Source organism: Pleurodeles waltl, chromosome 12 (genome assembly GCF_031143425.1).
Source record: "Pleurodeles waltl isolate 20211129_DDA chromosome 12, aPleWal1.hap1.20221129, whole genome shotgun sequence".
Lineage (NCBI taxonomy): Eukaryota > Metazoa > Chordata > Amphibia > Caudata > Salamandridae > Pleurodeles > Pleurodeles waltl.
The window spans coordinates 676,236,913-676,258,825 of record NC_090451.1 but is presented as its reverse complement, the minus strand read 5'-3'; the positions used below and the strand labels follow the sequence as shown (position 1 = coordinate 676,258,825).

General features: G+C 45.2%; 1 protein-coding gene across 1 annotated transcript in view; it reads left to right on the top strand.

The window, feature by feature from the left end:
• The first annotated feature begins 3,458 nt into the window (after nucleotides 1–3,458).
• LOC138267215 (cytochrome P450 2J2-like) overlaps nucleotides 3,459–21,913 on the top strand; it is a 131,149-nt gene continuing 112,694 nt past the window's right edge. The window contains exons 1-4 of the mRNA XM_069216070.1: nucleotides 3,459–3,513; nucleotides 4,090–4,156; nucleotides 6,129–6,161; nucleotides 6,813–6,831. Coding sequence (XP_069072171.1) covers nucleotides 3,459–3,513; nucleotides 4,090–4,156; nucleotides 6,129–6,161; nucleotides 6,813–6,831 — 174 coding nt within the window. The remainder of the gene's footprint in view (nucleotides 3,514–4,089; nucleotides 4,157–6,128; nucleotides 6,162–6,812; nucleotides 6,832–21,913) is intronic.

Genomic DNA, 21,913 nt, shown 5'->3' with positions numbered 1-21,913 from the left:
GTCACAGACCTAGCATAGTACATCAGTTATTGATGTGCTCTCATGGCACAAACTGCTCAATACACTTTCTAGTCTCCCAAGTCCCTTTCCAGTCTTCATAGCAATATCATCTTACTTGTGAGTTTCTGCCACCACCTCATATGAGTCACTGATCCAAACAATTATAACTGATGCAATCTCATGCTTACCATACTTTTGTACAGTGCAAGTAACTACACAATTTATAAACCCAACTTACTTTTCATAGTGAGGCAATGCTCTTTGCAGAAACAGGCTTCACACAGCAGAGTGGGCAACCGAGCAACACTAGGTAAACAGCAAAGGGCTGTGGAAAAAAACACAAAACATTAGAATCTGAAGCCATGTGCACTGTTCAAACTGAAGAGAATTACTTCACAAATTGGTGTAATGTCAAGACCTTAAGATATCAGTCTTGGTGGGTCCAGCTTTTGCCCCATTGGAAGTGTGGCACTCCTGGTTACAGGAAGTACATTTAACTGCAGTCTAAGAAAGCTAAATCCAATAAAAGGTGGATTATAAGTGACGAGAAGTCAGATAAGAGGCAGAACAAAGACTTTATAACTGACAACTTACATTTTTCAGTGGGTGTTAATAGCACTCCGCAACAAAAATGTGTATCCAACATGTGATGTAAACTGACTTCAGTAGCTCCCCTCATACACTAACTGGAGGAAGGAAGCACTGGGCACCATTAGTAGCAATCTACAACTAGATCTGCCATATTAAGTTGAAACTACAACTATTAGCAGGCACTCCTGAGCTGACGAGTTGCTCATAAAGGCACATACGTTCCATCCAGTCCTACCAAAGCCTCCAAATCCACTGCTGAACATTCACATCAGGCCTACACAGACATTTTACACAAACATTGTGTGTGTGTATATATATATATATACACACATACATACACACACACCTTAAAGCCAGTTGCAAGTGTTTGTACAACAGTTTATGAAACTAAATTTAGAAATTAAATGAAATACCTTGTTATATATTTGCATTGTAGACTCAATTTAATTCCTGAAATCCAGTAGTTACCTGCAAGGTTAACTCCACGCCTAGATCTCAAACACCTTTTTCAGGAACATATGTAAAACACAGTCAGGCTCTATAGATCAATTTAATGAAAAATAGGTTTTCAGATACAAGTATGTTACAAAACTATTCAGCGGGGATTTACTAATGGAGATATCCCCTTAGTTGATGTATAGTCGCTTGCAAATATAATACTGTTTACCGAAATCAGCTTTAGTACCCCAGGTTATCTGTCCTTACAATTTGATTTCCATGATTTAGCAACCAGTTGCCATGTCCACGAATTGCCATATATTGTATTAATACATGACTTACTCTTTGAGAGTGCAGCTTGAATTTGAGAGGTTCAAAGTAGATATGCAGGCAACTCATGAGTGAGTCAGGAACTGGTGCAGCACTGAAACTGAAGGCCACTTGTTCTGATTTCCCTCTTATCTCATAACTGAGTTTACAGAACCTCTCTGGAATACACTTCTGAATTTAAAGACATTTATTGTTATTAATTCCCCACCCACAAGTTCCTGAGAGACGAAATTAGTAGATTGGAAGCACACGTTCAAAAGTAGTCGCAGCAATGAAAGCAAAATATATCAAAGTACTTCTCATTTGCAATGTACACAGCAAATATTGGTGAAGACATTTGTTATAGCATAACTTCAAAGCCTAAATATCAAATGTAATGTCTGTCATGTCAAAGCCAATAGGTAGCTAAGCTGAATATCAAATGTAATGTCTAGTGTCATGCCAAAGCCAATAGGCAGCTGAACTGAATACAAAATGTGAAAATGGTTAATTCCATGTCTAAGCCAATAGGTGGAATGGCTAACTCCATGTTAAAGCCAGTAGGCAGCTAAAGTGAATAAAACAATGTGCTACTGGTGAACATTGAGCAACTAATAAGTGCAGTGGTGAAACACAAAGTCATTGGTCAAACACAATTAATAGCATCACACCACATCAGAAACTATGGGAAATTTAAATAGATAAGGACACATTGGTACAGAGTTCCAGTGGAGAATCCAGTATCTTCAGGTGATAAAGTAGCAAGTATGTGCATACTGTACCAGAAGTAAGTCCACCCAGTGTCAAAGCTAGCAGGTCCTTTGCCATAATGATTTATCCTCTAGAAAAATTATGAGCGGGCCTTAGATGCCAAGAACTCAGGTAAGAGAGATAACAGATGAGACCAATCTTTGCCACCTCTGTGGATGTCAGCACTACAGCTGGTTCACCCAGTGGGACATAAGCTCCCAGCATCACCTGGGGGTACAGACCAAACATTAATGCACAAATTAATTATGAAATTGTTTTATTTCAAAGACCAACAGGCCGAACAAAGTGCCTCACAAGTGTAAAGGCCAAATATAAAAATGTTCCATCTTTAACAGATACAACAACAAGGATTGCAAACTCAAATTTTTCACCATCTGCATTTCAGGTCACTCCCAGGACCAGCTTTGACTAGGATCTGTAAATCAGGACTTAATATACTAAAGCACTTACATGTTAGTTTAGAAGACTCCAGTTTTCCTATACAATTACTTCCCTTTGGGCAGCTTTTTTTTACTACATGGGAGTTATTCAGGTTTATTTACTTTGAAATACAACTCCCAAAAAGCAATTGCGAATTTAATTTTTTTTGCATCACATACTTAACCACAAATAAAGTATAACTTTTTTTTAGAAAGTACAGGAAAACACTTTTAATAACTGTCACAATATAGACACTTAAACATTAAACCAGAAAACGTCCATGACTAAGAAGCATAAAAACAATGAATCAGTTTAAAAATGTTGTTTAAGTCAAGTTAACGTTTACTTGAAATATTAACAAATCAAGAAAAATATGAAAGACAATAACTCGATCATTTCTGAGTGAACTGTGAGTCCCTGAGAAGAACCATCACCCGTTGATAAAGCATCTTCCAGACAGAAGAAAAAATGAAATTGAAAAAAAAGAAAAAGGTTGAAAAAAACAAAATAACAAGCTTACTGATTCTCGTACGCCCACCGCCATCTGAGCTCCGTCGATAAAACGAACACCAAAGTCAGAAATAAGAAAACAAGTAAATCAGAGTCAAAAATCAAGGGAGCCAGCAAAAAAAATACAACTAAAAACAAGTGTTCATAAATTAAAATACACAAAAAAGTGAAAACTTATGGAAGAGAAACAAAGTTTCAAAAGCCACAAAAAAACTCAGAGACAATCCACTGCAGCATGTACACACTTGAGTCGTCTGAAAAGAACTAAAGGATGGCAGGTCTTCTCTCACCCTTTTTAAATCAACAGTCTTGACGTCATCGGGTCACGTGGGTACCTTTGGACCAAACAGAGTTTCTCATAATTACAAGCCATTCGTATTCCAGTCATGTGATAGTCTCTTGGCCAATCCAAGGCTGCCATGAGATATTGGCAGCGAGAAGAACGCAGGTGGGAGCTGGATGGGAGGCAGCCAGGTGAGGGTGTCATTGATTGGCTTCTGAGGGGGAGCGGGCTGTGATTGGCCAGGTGATGGTGAGATGCAGTATGGAGAATAATTTGGTGTATATGATTGGTTCCTGAGGGGGAGAGAATGAGAACCAATCAGTGAAATCAGACTGTTCACCTGGTATATCCTCGGACCACCAGTCCAATCACAGCCCTCCCTCTCACTCAGGAGCCAATCAATGATACACTCACGTGGCTGCCTCCTATCCATCGCCCATGTGTCTCATGGAAGCCTTGGATTAGCCAAGAGACTGTCACATGACCTGAATAGGCGTGCCTTCGATTGGTCCAGAGGTGGCCATGTGACCCGATGCCGCCTAGACTGTGGATTTAAAAAGGGCCAGAGGAGGGCTGCGCTGCTCTCTTTCCGGTGAGTTGATTTTACAGAGAGTTGTGTTGGTTGTGCTGGTGTTAGTAGGTTTTTCTTTTGTAAGTTTTCGTTTGTGTGGGTAGTTTGTATCACTAACACTAGTGTTTAGTTTTATTTCTCTCTGGAGGTTTCTGGTGCTTTTGCAGTTTGTGGTACACTTGTTTTCTCGTTTTAGATGTTAATGCTCGTCTTCTCTCGATGGAGTTCGGGTGGAGCATGAACCCGGAGGTGGCTGGTCGAGGGTCAGTGGTTTCTTTGTTCTTTGTAACTCTTCTCTTTAGTGCTTTCTATCTTCCGCTTAGAAGATGTTTTATTAACTGACGTTTTTTCTCAGGTGCTCACATTTCGTTCAGAAGTCATCGAATTATATTTATTTTCAGTACTATTTTTCTTGATTTATTAATGTTTAAAGTTAACGTTAACTTGTCTTAGATCTTAACTGATCATTTTTTTACTTTCAGTCTCTGTCCTTTTCAGGCTTAATGTGTAACGTTTGTATTGTGTATGTTTACTGAAATGTGTTGTCCTGCTCTTTCTCCCAAAAAAACAACTTTCTTTTTTGTTTTTTAAGTGCGGCTAGAGGATGTGAAAGGAACTATTTCTAGTCACTACACAATTGCTTTATGGGAGTTGTAGTTTAAAATAAAGCTCATTTATCCTGTGGGAGTTTGAAGTTGCCAGAATGGAAGTACTGGTTTGGGGCAGCCGGAGTTCTTTAAACACTACAACAAGTAAGAGTGTTACTATTAAACTATTCTAACATACAAATACAGTGCAGCTGTGTGGAGTATTCCAAGGAGAAGTGAATCCCTGAGATGATCTTAAACGCAGATGATGGCAACATTGACTTTCCATGCCTGTTGGAACTGGTAAGGCTGGAGAGCAGTCTTATAGAATTTGGGGTTCTTGGTTGTGACAGTCTGTGTGGCCTTGTACTGCCATTTGATAAAGTTTGTTTTGACCAATGACTTTGTGTTTCAACATTGCGCTTATTAGTTGCTCAATGTTTACCAGTAGCACATTGTATGTTTTGTTCAGTTTAGCCACCTATTGGCTTTGACATGGCATTAGCCATTACTTTCTGTATTCAGTTTAGCCGCCTATGGGCTTTGACATTGCATTAGTCATTACCTTCTGTATTCTGCCTATTGGCTTTGACATGCTGTATCCAGTCTAGCCGCCTATTGGCTTTGACATTGCATTCCTATTGGCTTTGACATGATGTATTCAGTTTAGCTGCCTATTGACTTTGACATGCTATTAGATATTCTGCCTATTGGCTTTGACATGATATTATACATTGCATTTTATATTCAGCTCAGCTGCCTATTGGCTTTGACATGATATTATACATTGCATTTTGTATTCAGCTCAGCTGCCTATGGGCTTTGACATGATATAAGACATTGCATTTTGTATTCAGCTTAGATGCTTATTGGCTTTGACATGACACTAGACATTGCATTTGATATTTAGGTTAGCTGCCCATTGCCTTTAAAGTGGAGTTAGACATTGCAGTTGAGAATCCAAGCTGTATTTTTCCAAGCTGTGTTTTTGCACCAGAGAACCAAGATGTTTTTCTCACAGTAGACTAGACATGATAAGAGAGAGTACATGGGTGTTGTTTTTCTTCGCTTGAGCTTGGGAACAGGAGTAGTCTTGGAGACCTGGCCAGTCTCCAAAAGGCTTGCTCAGTTTCCCAGGTCTGAGAGGAGGGGGCACACCTTTGTAACGAATGTAACAGGCTGCAGAGGGTTAGATTCGAATCTGCCGGACCTCGTGCTGGAGCTTGGCGCCAGCTGCCAGCAATCCCGTGTGGGTAGATGAATCTCTTTCTCGCGGCTGACAGGGGGTCATCAGCTTGCAGACCTTAGAAAGATGAAGCTGTAAATAGTTTCCCACACGGTGAAGTATTTGTTTTGCTTTGCATTCAATATCTTATAAATATAACCTGCTGAGTATATTGCAAACTGATATATTTTGTTTGATTATCGCAGGCTTGACAGCTACTAATTCGTCAACATAAAAAGTTTGGTTGGGGAAGAATTAACAACAATAAAAGTCTTCTTTGAACTCAGAAGTGCATTTCTGGTGTTTTATGTTAGTGCTTAGAAACTAGATAAGAGGAAAGCACTACAGGCCTGTTTGCTTTTGTAATGGAATGTAGTTCCATGATTATATAGTGCCTTAATGCTGTTTTGTTTTTGTTCCCAGGTTACTCCTGAAGCCCACATTCCTGGCTCCAAGGTACTGATGGTAGTTAAAATGCTCCTCATGAGGGTGGTGCCAACTGCTTACAGCCTGGGACTTGCAGTTACAGGACGTGTGAGGGGTGTTTAAGGGTGGGGAAGGCTTAGTATTTTTGGGCAATGGTGCTCCCAGTTTTTGGCAGCAGTGGGTGTTCAGTGTCTACAGGGCTCTATGAATCAGTTTTAGGATTTTATAATTCTTGTTGGTTCTGTTCCTGTTTGGATCATTCCAAGGTGCCACAGTTGGCAGGCTGTTTGTGTAGGGGGTGCCCTTCTCTGTATTTATGAGGGTTGTATTGGTTGTAGTGATGTCATGTATCTTGTTAACAGAGGAGTCTATTACAATGTGTGTTTTTGTGCAGGTGTGCAGTTGGTTCATTGCTTCCTGTAAACTTCTCAGAACTTCTTTAAATGGGTGAGTATAGATCACCTTTTGCAAGAAGTGCGGTCTGTGGCCCACTCAGAGGTGGTCTTCAGTGTGGTGGGCACAGCTTTGGCTTTGATTATATGATGGGAGGTTGCATGTTTCCACTTATGAAGTGAAATTCCTGTCTTGATTTGCTTGTGCATGCTCCCTCCTAAATTAACTTCTCTCATCAAAGGGCTCCCGTTTTGCATTGAGTTTTTTTAACTTTTTCTTTTATTTTAGGCTGTCCCAGGGGTGTAGCGTAAGAACCTGGTACCCCATGGTGTCTGCATTGGAAGCTCCTAGCTTTTCAGTTTCTTTGGCTGCCAGTTTTCTGATAAGTCCTGGTCATGGAGTACTTTACCTGCTTCTCTAGTGGGTCCTGTCTGCAGTCATTATTCCATGAGTGTCTCCCCAGCAGCTGCTGTTAAAATAGCTAGTTGCTTGTCTTTGCTGTTAGTTCATGTGGTTTGTTGACTGTAGAGTACACTTATGAACTTTCATTTCTCCATACAAAATGACTCTGAAACCATGGGATTGCCACTAAGTCAGTTTCTCCAGTTCTGGGATCTAAATCCTCAGTTTTAGCCGGCTCTGTTGAATAGCTTCACTTATGGTTGTCCTTGCAGAGCAATTTCAGGAAAGAAAGAGCTGGCCATATTAAAATGCAGTGTAGTCCTTAGCAATCGGGCAATACTGGTACAGGGTATGTAGTAAAAACTAATGTTCTGTTTCAGACTACAGCCTCTTGGTAACCAGACTACATGAACCCAAGTAGGGAGAACACATGCAGAACTAATGTACTACAGTAATGCTGCACATAGAGGGATACGGAGACTTGAAGGCTTTAAAACTGGAAAGTCTTAACTGCTGAAAGCCTGCCTTGACATTAGTGCACTTCATCACAGTAGTATTAGGTTATACTGCAATTTTCCACACAAGGTGTTGATATTGTCATTTCATTATCTGGACTTGTGTGCCCTCAGTCTGTACAGTGGGTTAAGCGGGCCTTCTAGTGTTATACCACTCCTCCCATATAAATGAACCTGGCAACCTTGTAACTTATTGCATTAGGGATGCTGAGGAGCCATATTTTTTCCTGTTATTGTAAGATACTGTCTGTAACAAATTACATATCTGAGGTAAAAAGATCGCTTTCAGATGTACATTTCTTGGGGTTAGTATATTACTTGAATGAATCCATGTGGTAATGAGGTAGTCCTTCCTGGCTGAATTATGAACTTGGCCACATACAAGGAAGGAAACAGTTTAGTCTACCTTTCATTCTACTCTTGCGTTCACCAGGGAATCTGTTAGCCATGTGAGCAGGCCAGCTCCACTGAGATACTTGCTGCGTTCAATAATGTGTGGTAGTTCATAGTATGGAATCCACTTTTTTAATTCTTGTTCAGTAGGTATTCATAAGCCATTTATTTGGCTCTTTCTGCAAACCTCTTTGGGTTGTTTGACTGGTGTTGTGAGCTCTGGTCAAGCAACAGCCACAATCTTTTGGAGGGTGAACCAAAGTCACCAACTTAACCTCTACTTAATTGGAGCAAAAGTTAGGCTAAACATTGGGGCCATGTGTTAACTAAAGCTGAACCCAAACAGCCCCACATTCTAAATCTAAAAATATTAGACACAACCGTGAAAATCCATTTAATAGAACATGTGTTATTAGTTTAAGGTAAAAAAAATTCTCAGATTAAGAAAATGGCCACCTGAGCACCTTTTAGCGCCACAGATGCTGGTGGAAGGTGGCTCTGTATATACTATATCAAAATGCTAGTGTGCAGAGTCCAGAGGTTCCCCAGAGGCTAAGCAGATAATACTAATGCTCTTATAGTGTGGTCGACCAGTTAGGCTTATCAGAGGGTAGCGCGAAGCATTTGTTGTACAGATAATAGAAGCACACCCAATGACTTGAGACCAATTGTTTTTATATAGCAAATATCTTTTTGTTTCTTCTAGCACCACAGGAGTCCGTTTGCAGGTACTTGCTTTTGCGAAGTATCATACATATGCATCAACACTACTTTGTTTCAATTTGGTTTGTTTTCACAGAAATAGCAAGTTGGATTGAAAAAATTTCAGAAACAAGTGTAGGTGATGAAACATTAGGGTGGTTCTAAGGTAAGTGCCTGACTTTCAGTCTCCAGGGGTTAGATGGTCTACAAGTTGGGTTTCAAGATAACGCCAAATACTAACTTTTAGACCTGACATGCGTTAGGGTGGTTACCCCTAACTTTTTGCCTGCCTCCCTCCACTTTTTGGACTCTGTATTTGCTGGCTTTTAGACTCTGCGCACTTTACCACTGCTAACCAGTGCTAAAGTGCATATGCTCTCTCCCTTTAAACATGGTAACTTTGGATCATACCCAATTGGACTATTTAATATACTTAAGTCCCTAGTAGTGTCCACTGTATGTGCCTAAGGCCTGTAGAATAAATGCTACTAGTGGGCCTGCAGCACTGGTTGTACCACCCACTCAAGTAGCACCTAACCTTGTCGCAGGGCTGCCATGGTTTCACTGCCACTTTGACTTGGCATTTAAAGATACTTGCCAAGCTTAAAGCTCCATTTTTCTCCACATGTAAGTCACCTCTAATGTGTGTGCTAGGTAACCCCTAGAGCAGGGTGCTGTGTGGGTAAAAGGCAGGACATGTACCTATGTAGTTTACATGTCCTGGTAGTGTAAAAACCCTAAATTTGTTTTTACACTACTGTGAGGCCTAATCCCTTATTAGGCTACATTGGGGCTGCCCTCATACATTGTTGAAGTGGTAGCTGCTGATCTGAAGGGAGTAGGAAGGTCATATAGTATGGCCAGAATGGTCATATAAAATCCTGCTGACTGGAGAATTTGGATTTAAAATTGCTATTTTAGAAATGCCACTTTTAGACAGTGAGTTATCTGCACTTAAATGTTTCTGTGCCTTTCAATCCATGTCTGGCTAGGTTTAGTTGACAGCTCCTTGTGCATTCACTCAGACACACCCCAAACACAGGGTATGCAGCCTCACTTGCATACATCAGCATTTTGAATGGGTCTTCCTGGGCTGGGAGGGTGGAGGGCCTGCTCTGGCACAAAGGACTGCCACACACCCTACTGGGACCCTGGCAGACAGGATTGAACTGAAAGGGGACCTGGTGCATTTCTTAGACACTCTATGAAGTCTCCCCCACTTCAAACACACATTTGGGTATAAAACAAGGCCTCTGCCCTACCACCTCAGACACTTGCTGGAGAAGAAACCTGAACCAGAACTTGCATCCTGCCAAGAACTGCCTGGCTGCTCAAAGGACTCACCTGTCTGCTTTCTAGCAAGGACTGCTGCCTTGCTGTTGGCCTGCTATCTTGCTGAACTATTGTTTGTCTGCAAAAGTGCTCTCCAAGGGCTTGGATAGAGCTTGCCTCCTGTTGCCTGAAGTCTCAGGACCAAAAATCGATTTCTGTTTTTCATTTGGACTACTTGTGTGCTGAAAAAGTCTACTCACAGCTTGCTCTGCGGTGAGAATTGCCGCATGCCAATCCAAAAAGACACCGCTCGACGCAATGCCTATGTTGCGACCGGAACTTCGATGCACGGCCTCGCATGGACAACGCTGCCTGAATTCCAGAGGGGAAATTGACGCAACGCCTGCCGTGAGAAACTTCCACGCATAGCCTCCCGGAACGACACGCAGCTGGATAACAAGCTGAGGAATCCATGCACAGACCCTGGGAGATCTGGTAATCCTGCAAACCATAGAAGGAGTCGGCCTGTGTGCTGGAAAAACAACATCTTCCCAGAGTGAAAAATAACGACGCAAGTCCATGTGTGAAGGGCCGAAACAGACGCACGCACCATTTTTCTTCCCGCAGAATGACGCACGTCTCCCCGTGTGAAAAATTACGCAAGTCCATGTGTAAAGGGGCGAAAGTGACGCACTCCATTTTTCCATGCATCTCCTCCTCTGCGAAGATTTTACATTCCAAACCAGGTACTTTGTGCTTGAAAGAGACTTTGTTTGCTTTTTAAAGACACAAGACACTTTATAACTTTTCAGTGATTACCAAAAATTCTTATTGCATCTTTGATTGTGTTGATCTACAAATATCCAGATAAATAATATATATTTTTATAAACTGTGGTGGTGTAGTTTTGTGGTGCTATATTGTGTTTGTATGATTTATTGCACAAATACTTTACACATTGCCTTCTAAGTTAAGCCTGACTGCTCGTGCCAAGCTACCAGAGGGTGGGCAAAGGATAATTTGGAATGTGTGTGACTTACCCTGACTAGAGTGAGGGTCCTTGCTTGGACACGGGGGTAACCTGACTGCCAACCAAAAACCCCATTTCTAACACAAACATGAGGCTGGTTGGGTCAGGTCAAGGATGACTAAAGATTTAAAATACATTCCTATGGCTATTGGGGGCACTATGAATCAGGCCTGTTTGCAGGTAAGTACCTGTATCTTCAAAGGGCAATCCAGTTGTAGGGGGGTGCGCAGCAGCACACGTCCACACCAAACACCCTAGTGGCTCAGGGGTGCTTGGGTGCAAATCATGTCAGGCTCCTGATGCTTTTTCAGTAGGGGGACCTCATTGACTTAAGATGCTGCAGGTTAGGTCCATGACACATGTTCTGCAAACCGTGGGCTGGAGAAAGGACCGCCTGCTGATTGTTGCAGGACCAGTGGTCATATTACAGAAGACCTGGGGGCTGTGGGTGGAGGGGTACCTCTAGGCTTTAGCAATATTCATCTGGTTCTCTTGCAGTCCTATTTTTAGGCTGCAGGTGTCATGTTGGCCAGGAGGGTCAACCCAGTGTGGACACTGGTCAAAATCATCTGGGACATGCTCGGGGGGGCACCTGGGTACTGGCTGTGGTCCACTGGTAGTGCGTTGGACTTTGAGATCCCAGGCAGTTCTGAATCAATTTGCTGGAGTTAGTTTCTCAGCAGGGCTGCTGTCCATGGGAGATCTTGTTCATTTGGTGCCCTCTTGAGGTTGCTGGTCCTGCAGGAGTCATTGCCTTTTTGTAGCAGGGCTTCAGAAGCTGGAGACAGGCATGTAGGCAAATCAGTTGGTGTTTTTTCCATCTTCTCTGCTGGGGGTCAGTTTGGCAGTCCTTTCCTCTTGAGGTCAGTAGGAATCTGACAAGCTAAGTTCATGGGAGCCCTTATATCCTTGATTTAGGGGCATAACAGGGGTCAGAGGGCAGTAGCCAATGGCTGCTCTCCCTGAGGGTGTTTACTCCCCTTCGTTGGGGGGTGGGGGGGGTAGGAACATAGACCTAATCCTATTGGTCCCTCCACCAAACCAAGATGGTGGGGATCACTTCAGCTCAGGACACCTTCAGTGGTCCTAGCTGAAGTGGTTTCTCCTTAACTGAGTCTAGGTTGGAGAGGTTCTCAGAACAGGAGACCAGTGGAACTAGCACTAGAATTTTTTTTTATCTGGGGTTAGCTTCACATTATTCCAATAATCATGACTGGTGTTAATTCAGTAAACAAGTGAAGGGTGCATGAGTTATGGTACAGTGGCATGGGAGAGGACTGGATAATGTTTAAATGCATAATACAAGGGCAAGGCACATGAGAAGACTAAAGGACCAGTGGAATGGATTAAGTGGAGCTAAGTGTTTTGTTTTTTTAATTAACTCCAACATTTTTTGAAGACTTAAAACTGAGGATGATAGCTTTTTGTCTCTAAAAATTCCTGGTGCAATCACACAGCACCATATCTGAATAAAAACACCTGTATCCAAATTTTTCCAAAAAATTAATTAATGGGGGAGGTGGAAGGGTGGTGAAGCACCCACCCCCTAAGCCATGCCCAGGTACTTTCTGATGAGGCAGGATTGATTAATGCAGGTTGTGGTAGTACCTAAAGGAATCATCCTTCCAGTCTTGTCCAGTTAGGCAGATTGTTGGATGCTGATGTGGCTGAAGTTGGAAGATGTTTTAGTGATTCATTAGTTTTGTAGGTGTGATGAGTTGCAAGACACTAGCCTCCTGTCGTCCCATGCTGTTGTAGGTCTGCTAGCAATTGTTCCTCTTGTCTTTTTCTGTCCTTGGTATCTCCACTTTCTCTACTTATTTTCTTAAATTTCTATTATGGTATGACTAAATTAAAATAAAATGGCTTTAATTTAAGCCTGACATCAGCACTGCAGTTGGGGCCACAGGGGGCATCCTATTTTTTTCGGAGCTCACTGGCGGAACTGGCTGTAGTGCTGATGTCAACAGAGAGGTGGCTGAAATTGGCGCCATCTGTCACCTCTCTTGAGATAGCCTGAATTCTGGCACCCAAGGGCCACTCAGAACGCCTCCATTCGGGTATCTCGCAGTGAAATAAACTCCTCTAGAGGAAAAGTGGGACAGCATGCACGTACTTGCAACTTTCTCACCTGAAGATATTGGATTCTGCACTACAATATTGTACCAATTTGTTCTTGTTTCTATTACAGAATTGCCACCACTTCAGAAGTCACCTTTGGTGTTAGTGCTGCAACAATTCCTGAAGAATAGATGGTCTTTGAGTTGCCTGCATATCTGCTTGGAACCTATCCAATTCGACCTGCAATATTAAAGGGTAAGTCATGGATTTATACAATATATGGATTTCATGGAAATGAAAAGTAAGGAAACTAAATCATGGACTTCCAAATTTTCAAGGAAGTGTAACTCAATATACTACCAAATAAACAACTCCATGAACAATGAAGCCTACATTCTGTCTATAATATGTTATACATTAACAAAGGTACCCCATATTCCATTCCTGAAAGATGGATTTCAAAGTGTAGTACCAGGAAACACATTTAGGCGGTCATTCTGACCGCGGCGGTCGGCGGTCGCAGCCCGCCAAGCGGTTCCCGCCGAAAGACCGCACCGCGGTCAAAAGACCGCAGCGGTGATTCCGGCTTTCCCGCCGGTCCGGCGGGCGACCGCCAGAAGACCGCCGGCCGGGCCAGCGGGACAGCCCCTTCAACAATGAAGCCGGCTCGGAATGGAGCCGGCGGAGTTGAAGGGGTGCGACGGGTGCAGTGGCACCTGTCGCGATTTTCACTGTCTGCTAAGCAGACAGTGAAAACCTTTGTGGGGCCCTGTTAGGGGGCCCCTGCACTGCCCATGCCAGTGGACACCGCCAGAAACAGGCTGGCGGTAAGGGGGTCGGAATCCCCATGGCGGTGCTGCAAGCAGCGCCGCCATGGCGGGTTCCCTGGGCCAGCGGGAAACCGGCAGGAAACCGCCGGCTCCCCTTTTCCGACCGCGGCTTTACCGCCGTGGTCAGAATCGCCCAGGAAGCACCGCCAGCCTGTTGGCGGTGCTTCCGCCGCACTCCGCCATGGCGGTCATGGACCGCCAAGGTCAGAATGACCCCCTTAGTCTGCCTTTTAGTGCCCAATGTGTATATATGCCCCTAAAAAGGGTGTCTGAGTTACAAAAGGGAGGGAGGGGGGACTACACAAGTGTGGTAGTCATGAGATTGCATTTGTTAAACTAATAGTAGTTAGGATCAGAGACTTTTCCGAAGTAGTGTCAGTGGGGCTGGCGGTAGCGCCCTGGGCAGCTGGGCTGGGGCTAGCAGTGGTATCCTGGGCAGCTGGGCTGGGGCTGGCGGTGGCCTCCTGGGCAGCGGGGATGATGGCGGTCTTCTCTGCCGTGCTGCTCTTCCCAGACTTGCCGGGTTTCTTGTGGCCCTTCCCCAGCTTGGAAGGTGTCACAGCTGATTCCACACTCCCAACGGGACCCCTGGGAGCGGCTTTGGTGTCTGGAGTCTTCCCCCTCTCCCGCTGGGCACTGGCCAACTTCTGATGCTTCACAGGTGGGGGACTGTCTGTGCTGTGGCTCCGTGCCACACTGGCTGTCCTGGTGGCCGGTGCACTCCACATACCGGTGATTACAGGCACCACTGGTCCCGGAGATGTTGTGGCTGAGGTGCTACTTCGGGACTTATGAGATGGACGGGGTGGGGGAGGTGTGGGAAAAAGGTCAAGGGTGGACAGGAAAAGTTTTTGGGACACACTGGGATGGGTAGCTGGAGGGGGTTTGGGAGTGGAGGAAGAGGTGGTGGTAGTAGGAGGTGTACGTTTGGTGACTTTGGGTGAAGGTGCATGCGCTGGAGGCTGTCATGATGTGGATGGCTGTTGGGTGGGTGTGTGCCTGCGTTTGTGTATCTTGGGACGGGGCGTCACAGACACACTGGGAGAGGACACAGGGGACGTGTGAATGGTAGTGGGGGTGGTGACTGCACGTGAGCGGGGTGTGCTGGTGAGGGACGTAGTGGCTGTAGAGGTAGTGCATGCAGGTGTGAGTGTAGACGAGACTGGAAGGGAGGAGGGAGATGAGGAGGAGGGGGACACAGTGGAGGCAGTGGATGTTGGTGTGTCTGCATGTGTGTGTAGCTTGCGTGAGTGCCTGTGGAATGTGTGGTGCTTATGTTTGCCTGAGATTCCCTTGTGTGTTGAGGTGTGTGCAGGCTGGTCTGATGGTGTGCTTGGGATAGAAAGAGGTACAGGGGATTGGGTCAGGGTGGAGGAAGTTGGAGGGGGGAGGCTAGAGACGGGGGCAATGGCTGCCATCAGTGCTGAGGCCAGAGTCTGAAAAGCTCGGTGAAGGGCCGCCTGACCAGAATGAATGCCCTCCAGGAATTCATTTGTTTGTTGCAACTGCCTTTCTCCGCCCTGGATGGCATTCAAAATGGTAGACTGCCCAACAGTGATGGACCTGAGGAGGTCAATGGCCTCCTCACTGAGGGCAGCAGGGGTGACTGGGGAAGGGCCTGTGGTGCCTGGGGCGAAGGTGATGCCCACCCTCCTGGGTGAGCGGGCACGGGGCGAAGGCTGAGGGGCTGCTGGGAGGGTGGTGCTTGTAGGGGGGGTGGCGGCTGTACCTGTAGATGCGGGGGGCACAGATGTTGCCGCCACCACAAGGGAGCTCCCATCAGAGGACGAGTCTGTGTCGCTGGTCTCAGCTCCTGTCCCTGCCGTGGAGCTCCACTTGCCCTCCGTCCCACTGGTGACTTCAGACTCTGTAGTGTCGCCCTCCATGGCCATGTGGGATCCAGCTCCCTTGTGCTCCGGTGCCACTGCTCCTCCGCCTGATGGTGCTAATGCACACAAGAACAGGGAGACCACAAAAAGGGGGAGGGGGGACAGAAGAAAGACATGTTGAGTGCATGGATTACCGCTACCGTTGGAGGACACGACAGACACAGAAACCCCCTGCACTACGCCACGCTCTTGGGCTCCACTGTTCAATTTCTGGGAAATGGCCTACAAGGCTATTGACGACATCTGCACACATAGATGACACAGGGGCATGGAAAGCTGTACTTGGCACTCTACAGAGGTGGGGTGGGGTGCCACATGGCCTGCCGTACGGAGGGGCCTTGCCTACGGAACTCGCCCTGGCCTAGGGAAACCCACAGCCTTCCTCCCCCACCCAGACACCGCCACTGCGCGCAAAGTCAGCAGAATGAGAGTGTACTCACCCCCTTGTGTCTGATGTGATGCCCTCAAGCGCCCATCCAACTCCACGTAGGCCACTGCCAGGATCCTGAACATCAGGGGGGTCATGGTGTGACGGGCACCCCTCCCACGTTGGGAGCCCATCCCCAGCTAAGCCTCCGCCGTCTTCCTGCTCCAGCGGCGAATGTCCTCCCATCTTTTCCGGCAGTGGGTGCTCCGTCTGTGGTAGACCCCCAGGGTCCAGACATTCTTGGCGATGGCACGCCAAATATCTTTCTTCTGAAATGTACACGGGAAAAAGAGAAGTCATTACCAACTGCACCGTCAAAGTGATTGGCCCCCATCCCTACCCTTGCCATGTGGCACATGCATTCACCATCTTTCATGCACGCAGCACTCTGCCCCCTTCCTTCTTACATCCAGCCCTCTCCACACAGGCACAGCCCATACAACATGCTCCCTGTGTACTTACCTGTTTGTCTGGAGGACCGTAGAGTAGCTTGTAGTGGGGTAGGACCCCGTCCACGAGTTTCTCCAACTCCTCCGATGTGAAGGCAGGGGCCCTTTCCCCAGACGCACGTACCATTGTCTCTTCCAGACCGAGGTCACAGCTGCACTTGCAGTGTAGGTCCTCTCCTGTCGAAGATCAGGTATCGAGTGATTGAACAGATAGAAAATGGCGGTCACGTCCACGGCGGTGCGTACCGTCACCGCCGGCTTACATCGTCATTGGCTCCTGGGACCCATAGGGTCCAATGTTAACCAATGCAGCATTGCGCCGTGGTCTTCGACCGCCTACCGCGACGGTATACAACGCCAGCGCAGTTACCTCACATCCCATTGTCCCACATTAGAGGTCAGGCAGCCGCCATTTCAGGGGCCCACATGGCTTCATTTTCAACTGCGTCACACAGATCTAGGCCTAGACTCAACACACATACAGGCCACCTTTTGTGTATGGATGGTGTTCTGTGTAAACTGTGGGTACGTACCTCTGAGTTGGTTGACTCTGTGCTTGCTGTTGTCCTTCATAGGCACCGTCCGCTGGGACATGTGAGGAGATGGCGGCATCCTCCAGTGTACCGACCGTTGGTGGACCTGTCGACAATGGAGGAGCGACATTTGATTATCACCTACAGGCTTGACCGTGCCACAATCCAGGAACTGTGTACCCAGTTGGAGCCAGACCTGATGTCAGCAATCCGCCATCCCACAGGAATCCCCCCTGAAGTGCAGGTGCTGTCAGTGCTCCATTTCCTTGCAAGTGGCTCATTTCAAACAACTGTGGCCATGGCATCAGGAATGTCCCAGCCTATGTTTTCCAACGTATTGTCCAGAGTGTTGTCTGCCCTTCTGAAGCACATGCGGAGCTACATCGTTTTCCTTCAGGTGGAGGATTTTCCTACAGTGAAAGGTGATTTCTATGCCCTGGGACATATCCCCAACATCATAGGTGCCATTGATGGGACCCATGTGGCTTTGGTCCCCCCCCCCCCCCCCAGGAGTGAACAGGTGTACATAAACCGGAAGAGTTATCATTCGATGATGGTATGTTTGGCAGACCAGTACATCTCCCATGTGAATGCCATGTTCCCTGGCTCAGTGCATGATGCCTACATCCTGCGGAATAGCAGCATCCCTTATGTGATTGATCAACTCCAGAGGCACCGTGTGTGGCTATTAGGTGAGCACCTGGAAGCAAGTAATTGGGAATGGTTGTCTGGGTCTGGGGTTATCCCTACAGGTTAGTGTGTGTCTAACAGTTGTCCCTCGCCATTTGCAGGTGACTGATTACCCCAACCTGCCATGGCTACTGACCTCAGTGAGGAATCCCAGGATAAGGGCAGAGGAACGCTACAATGAAGCCCATGGGTGAACTAGGAGGGTGATCGAGCGGACCTTCGGCCTCCTGAAGGCCAGGTTCAGGTGCCTCCATATGACAGGGGGATCCCTATTCTACTCACCAAAGAAGGTGTGCCAGACCATCGTGTCCTGCTATATGCTTCACAACTTGGCTTTGCGACGACAGGTGCCTTTTCTGCAGGAGGATTGTCCAGATGGCAGTGTTGTGGCAGCTGTGGAGCCTGTGGACAGTGATGAGGAGGAAGCAGAGGAAGAAGACATGCACAACAGGGACTCAGTGACCCTGCATTATTTCCAGTGAGACACAGGTAGCAATACAAACCTGCCTACTACATGTAGTTTAACACTACTACCTCTCTCCTGTCTGTCGTTTTCACCCAGTGTATGGTCACTGAGTTGTCACTTTTTCTTACGATTTCACAGATGTGGGTCCCACTGTGTGACATCTGCTTAGATTTCTCATGGACTAGAGCTATGTGACATAGGTATGTTGGCATTACTATTTTAAAAACATTGTAGCACTGTAATTGCTAATACACTATTTAGAAATCACAGACAAACTCCAGATTGTTTTGTGCTTTAGGTGTGTTTATTTAAATGCTCAATATTGGAGGGGGTAGTGAAATGGTGAGGGGTGATGGCGGAGGAGTGTCCATGGCAGAGTCCAGTCTATTAGTCTCACAGGTGCATTGCCCATATGGGCATAGGAAGTGGAGCTGGGGCTGTGAGTGACCACTCCTCCCCTCCCGTCCAGCACAGATGACTAATCAAGATATGCAGGCTACACCCCAGTCCCCTTTGTTTCACTGTCTAGAGGAGACGTGTGAACAGCCCAACTGTCAAACTGACCCAGACGGGGAATCCACAAACAGGCAGAGTCACAGAATGGATTAAGCAAGGAAATGCCTACTTTCTAAAAGTGGCATTTTCAAACTAAATCTAAAAAACAACTTCACTACAAGATGTATTTTTAAATTGAGAGCTCAAAGACCCTAAACTCCACATTTTTATCTGCTCTCAAAGAGAATCTGCACTTTGAGGATATTTAAAGGCAGCCCCCATGTTAACCTATGAGATAGGCCTTGCACAGTGAAAACCGAATTTGGCAGAATTTCACTGTTAGGACATATAAAACACACTAGTATTTGTCCTACCTTAAACATACACTGCCCCCTGCCCATGGGGCTACATAGGGCCTAACTTAGGGGTGCCTCACTTGTAGTAAAAGGGAAGGTTGAGGCCTGGCAAGTGGGTACACTTTCCAAGTCGAACTGGCAGTTTAAAACTGCACACACAGACACTGCAATGGCAGGTCTGAGTCATGTTCACAGGACTACTATTGTGGGTGTCACAACCAGTGCTGCAGGCTCACTAGTAGCATTTGATTCACAGGCCCTGGGCACCTCTAGGGCACGTTACTAGGGACTTATTAGTAAATCAAATATGCCAATTAGGGATAAACCAATCCACAATACAATTTATATGGGGAGAAATAGCACTTTAGCACTGATTAGCAGTGGTAAAGTGCGCAGAGACAGTAAACCAGCTAACACAGACCTGAAAAAATATGAGGAAGAAGGCAAAAGGTTTGGGGATAACCTTGCTAAAAGGGTCATTTCCAACAAGCAGCAAAAGAGCTTTAAAAAAGAATGACTACTGCAATGGGGACAGGGTCAGTGAACACAAGGTAAATTCAAAGAAGTGGCTAAAAAGAACATAATATTCTATTTTGGTGATCTTTCACCATAAAGTAACTTCAGATAAAACAACGCGCACATTAAATGAAAAATAAATTACAGCTAAACTAATAAATGCGCCATTTTATGTTATGAAACCTCTATTGGTTAGTACGATCACTACATATGTATATGTGTGCAACCAGAGACCCATAGAATTTAATCCTGTTTGGTGCAGCAGGGAAAAGTGACTTGTGTATTTTTAGTGCTATGAGGTCCCTGAAAGCACAGTGAAATGTGTAAGTCATTATTTTAAATGTACATTACACACAGTATAATATAGGCTGCCACAAAATTTCATATAGATTTAGGATAAAGATAAAAAGTGCTTCTAAAATAAAGATTTCAGTAATATACTGATTTTCATCTAGTGCAAACACTTTTTATAACTGTCCATTAAAAGCAACCACAGCACAACTTGTGACACCCTTTTACAGTACCTCTCAAAATAAAGAATATACCTTTGCCACAGGAAGCTTCGGGTGATTTTAATTAACACCAATATTGACTACAGCACAGCTTTTAAAATTCCAGATTTAACCAATTGCACACATTTGCATTTCTTTCAGGAGGCATGCATTTTGGCAAGAAGGATTGTTTCTTGTTTATCTATCTGCCCCTTCCTCAGGAATACAGCACAGGCGACTCCTTTCATTTCACTTCAGATTGGGAATTTCCATTTATCAGAATTAACTTTAGTCCTTAAGCTGAAAGGCTATATTTGCTTACAGACAGTCTGTGAAAATTACAGGCGGATGGTCTCACTGGGAAATTTGTACCAAGCTGCATATTGGTCACACTCACTTCTAGGTACGTTATTTATGCAGTAGCATGTAAAAGTAAAGACAAGCCACAAAGATTCAAGAATAAATACAGGAACGTATACGCTGAACAGACGTATTTGTCTACAAAATTATTATCACCCCAGAGTAGCTTTCTTGATATATTCTTATTTTTTAGGGACCTGTGGGAATGGGCAGTGGGTATTAAGTAAAATGTTTGCAGGGACATTTGGGTCGACTGAAGTGTTTTTTGGTTAGATTTATGCTAAAACCTGTGTCCCTTTCTACGAGGGAGAATCTTTGACGAAGTATGTGCAGGCATTCTCTTATGACTTGCCCAACATTCGGATCTAAATTTTGGAATAGAAATGATTCTTTCTAATAAGAGAAACACTCTCACTAGAATTTGAAAACAAGTCTCCTTCCCGTGAACCCTTTCATTGGGAACCGCTTTCAATTAGTTTAGGTTAAGTCAGGATGAGTGGATGCAGCATGTTCTTGTTGTACACGATATGAACCTCACCAAAAAAACATGATTTGCAGTGATTTCCCATACGTGTGACCAGTGCAGTGGCACAATTCCAAAATATGCATGTTTGTATGCCCTGTTATGTCAGTTTGACCTGTTTTAAATTAACAGTGTTTATGTACTACTACCTATCAATAAAGGAAAAACAGAACATTTCCCAGCTGACTTTCATAAGTGGATTATATGAATATGCCTGCTGGATGAGTGTGTTTAGCAATTGGTGTATGACATTAGGGATCTTGAAGAACCATATCCACAAATCCTTCCACAACACCGGCCCAACCTACCTCAACGAAAGAGTGAACCTCCACACTCCCACACGCAACCTCCGATCAGCCAACCTCGCCCTAGCCACAGTCCCCTGCATCCAACTCACCACCACAGGAGGCAGGTCCTTCTCCTACCTCGCCCCCAAAACCTGGAACTCCCTCCCCACCAACCTTTGCAAAACCAGAGACCTCCTGCTCTTCAGAAAGAACCTCAAGGCATGGTTGTTCGATCAGTGACCCTCCCTGCCCCCTCCCCCTTTATTCCCCCCCAACGCCTTGAGACCCTCAAGGGTGAGTAGCGCGCTCTACAAATTTTTGGGATTGATTGATTGAACCATGGACTCCAGACAGGGGCCTAGAAATAAACTCAAATATGTTGAAAAAGAGGATGTGGGGGTAATTAGCCTCCCAGGCATCACATAAGATGCTTCAATTAGTTTTAAAACCCTCCCAACATTAAAGGAAATTAACTGGGAAGGTGCCAGATTTTTAGATCCATTCATTTGATTACACACTTCACTACTTTAATAAGTACTCCCTGGTAACACAGGAAGCTGACTCTCCACTAATGTCACCTTTAGACACATATATTCTCAGGTGAGTGTGGCAGGCCAACAATGAATGAAGCATGACACTGGTTGGTGTGTGAGGCCTTGCCATACATTGTTGTATGAGTCCCTTTGTATGTACATATCAGTA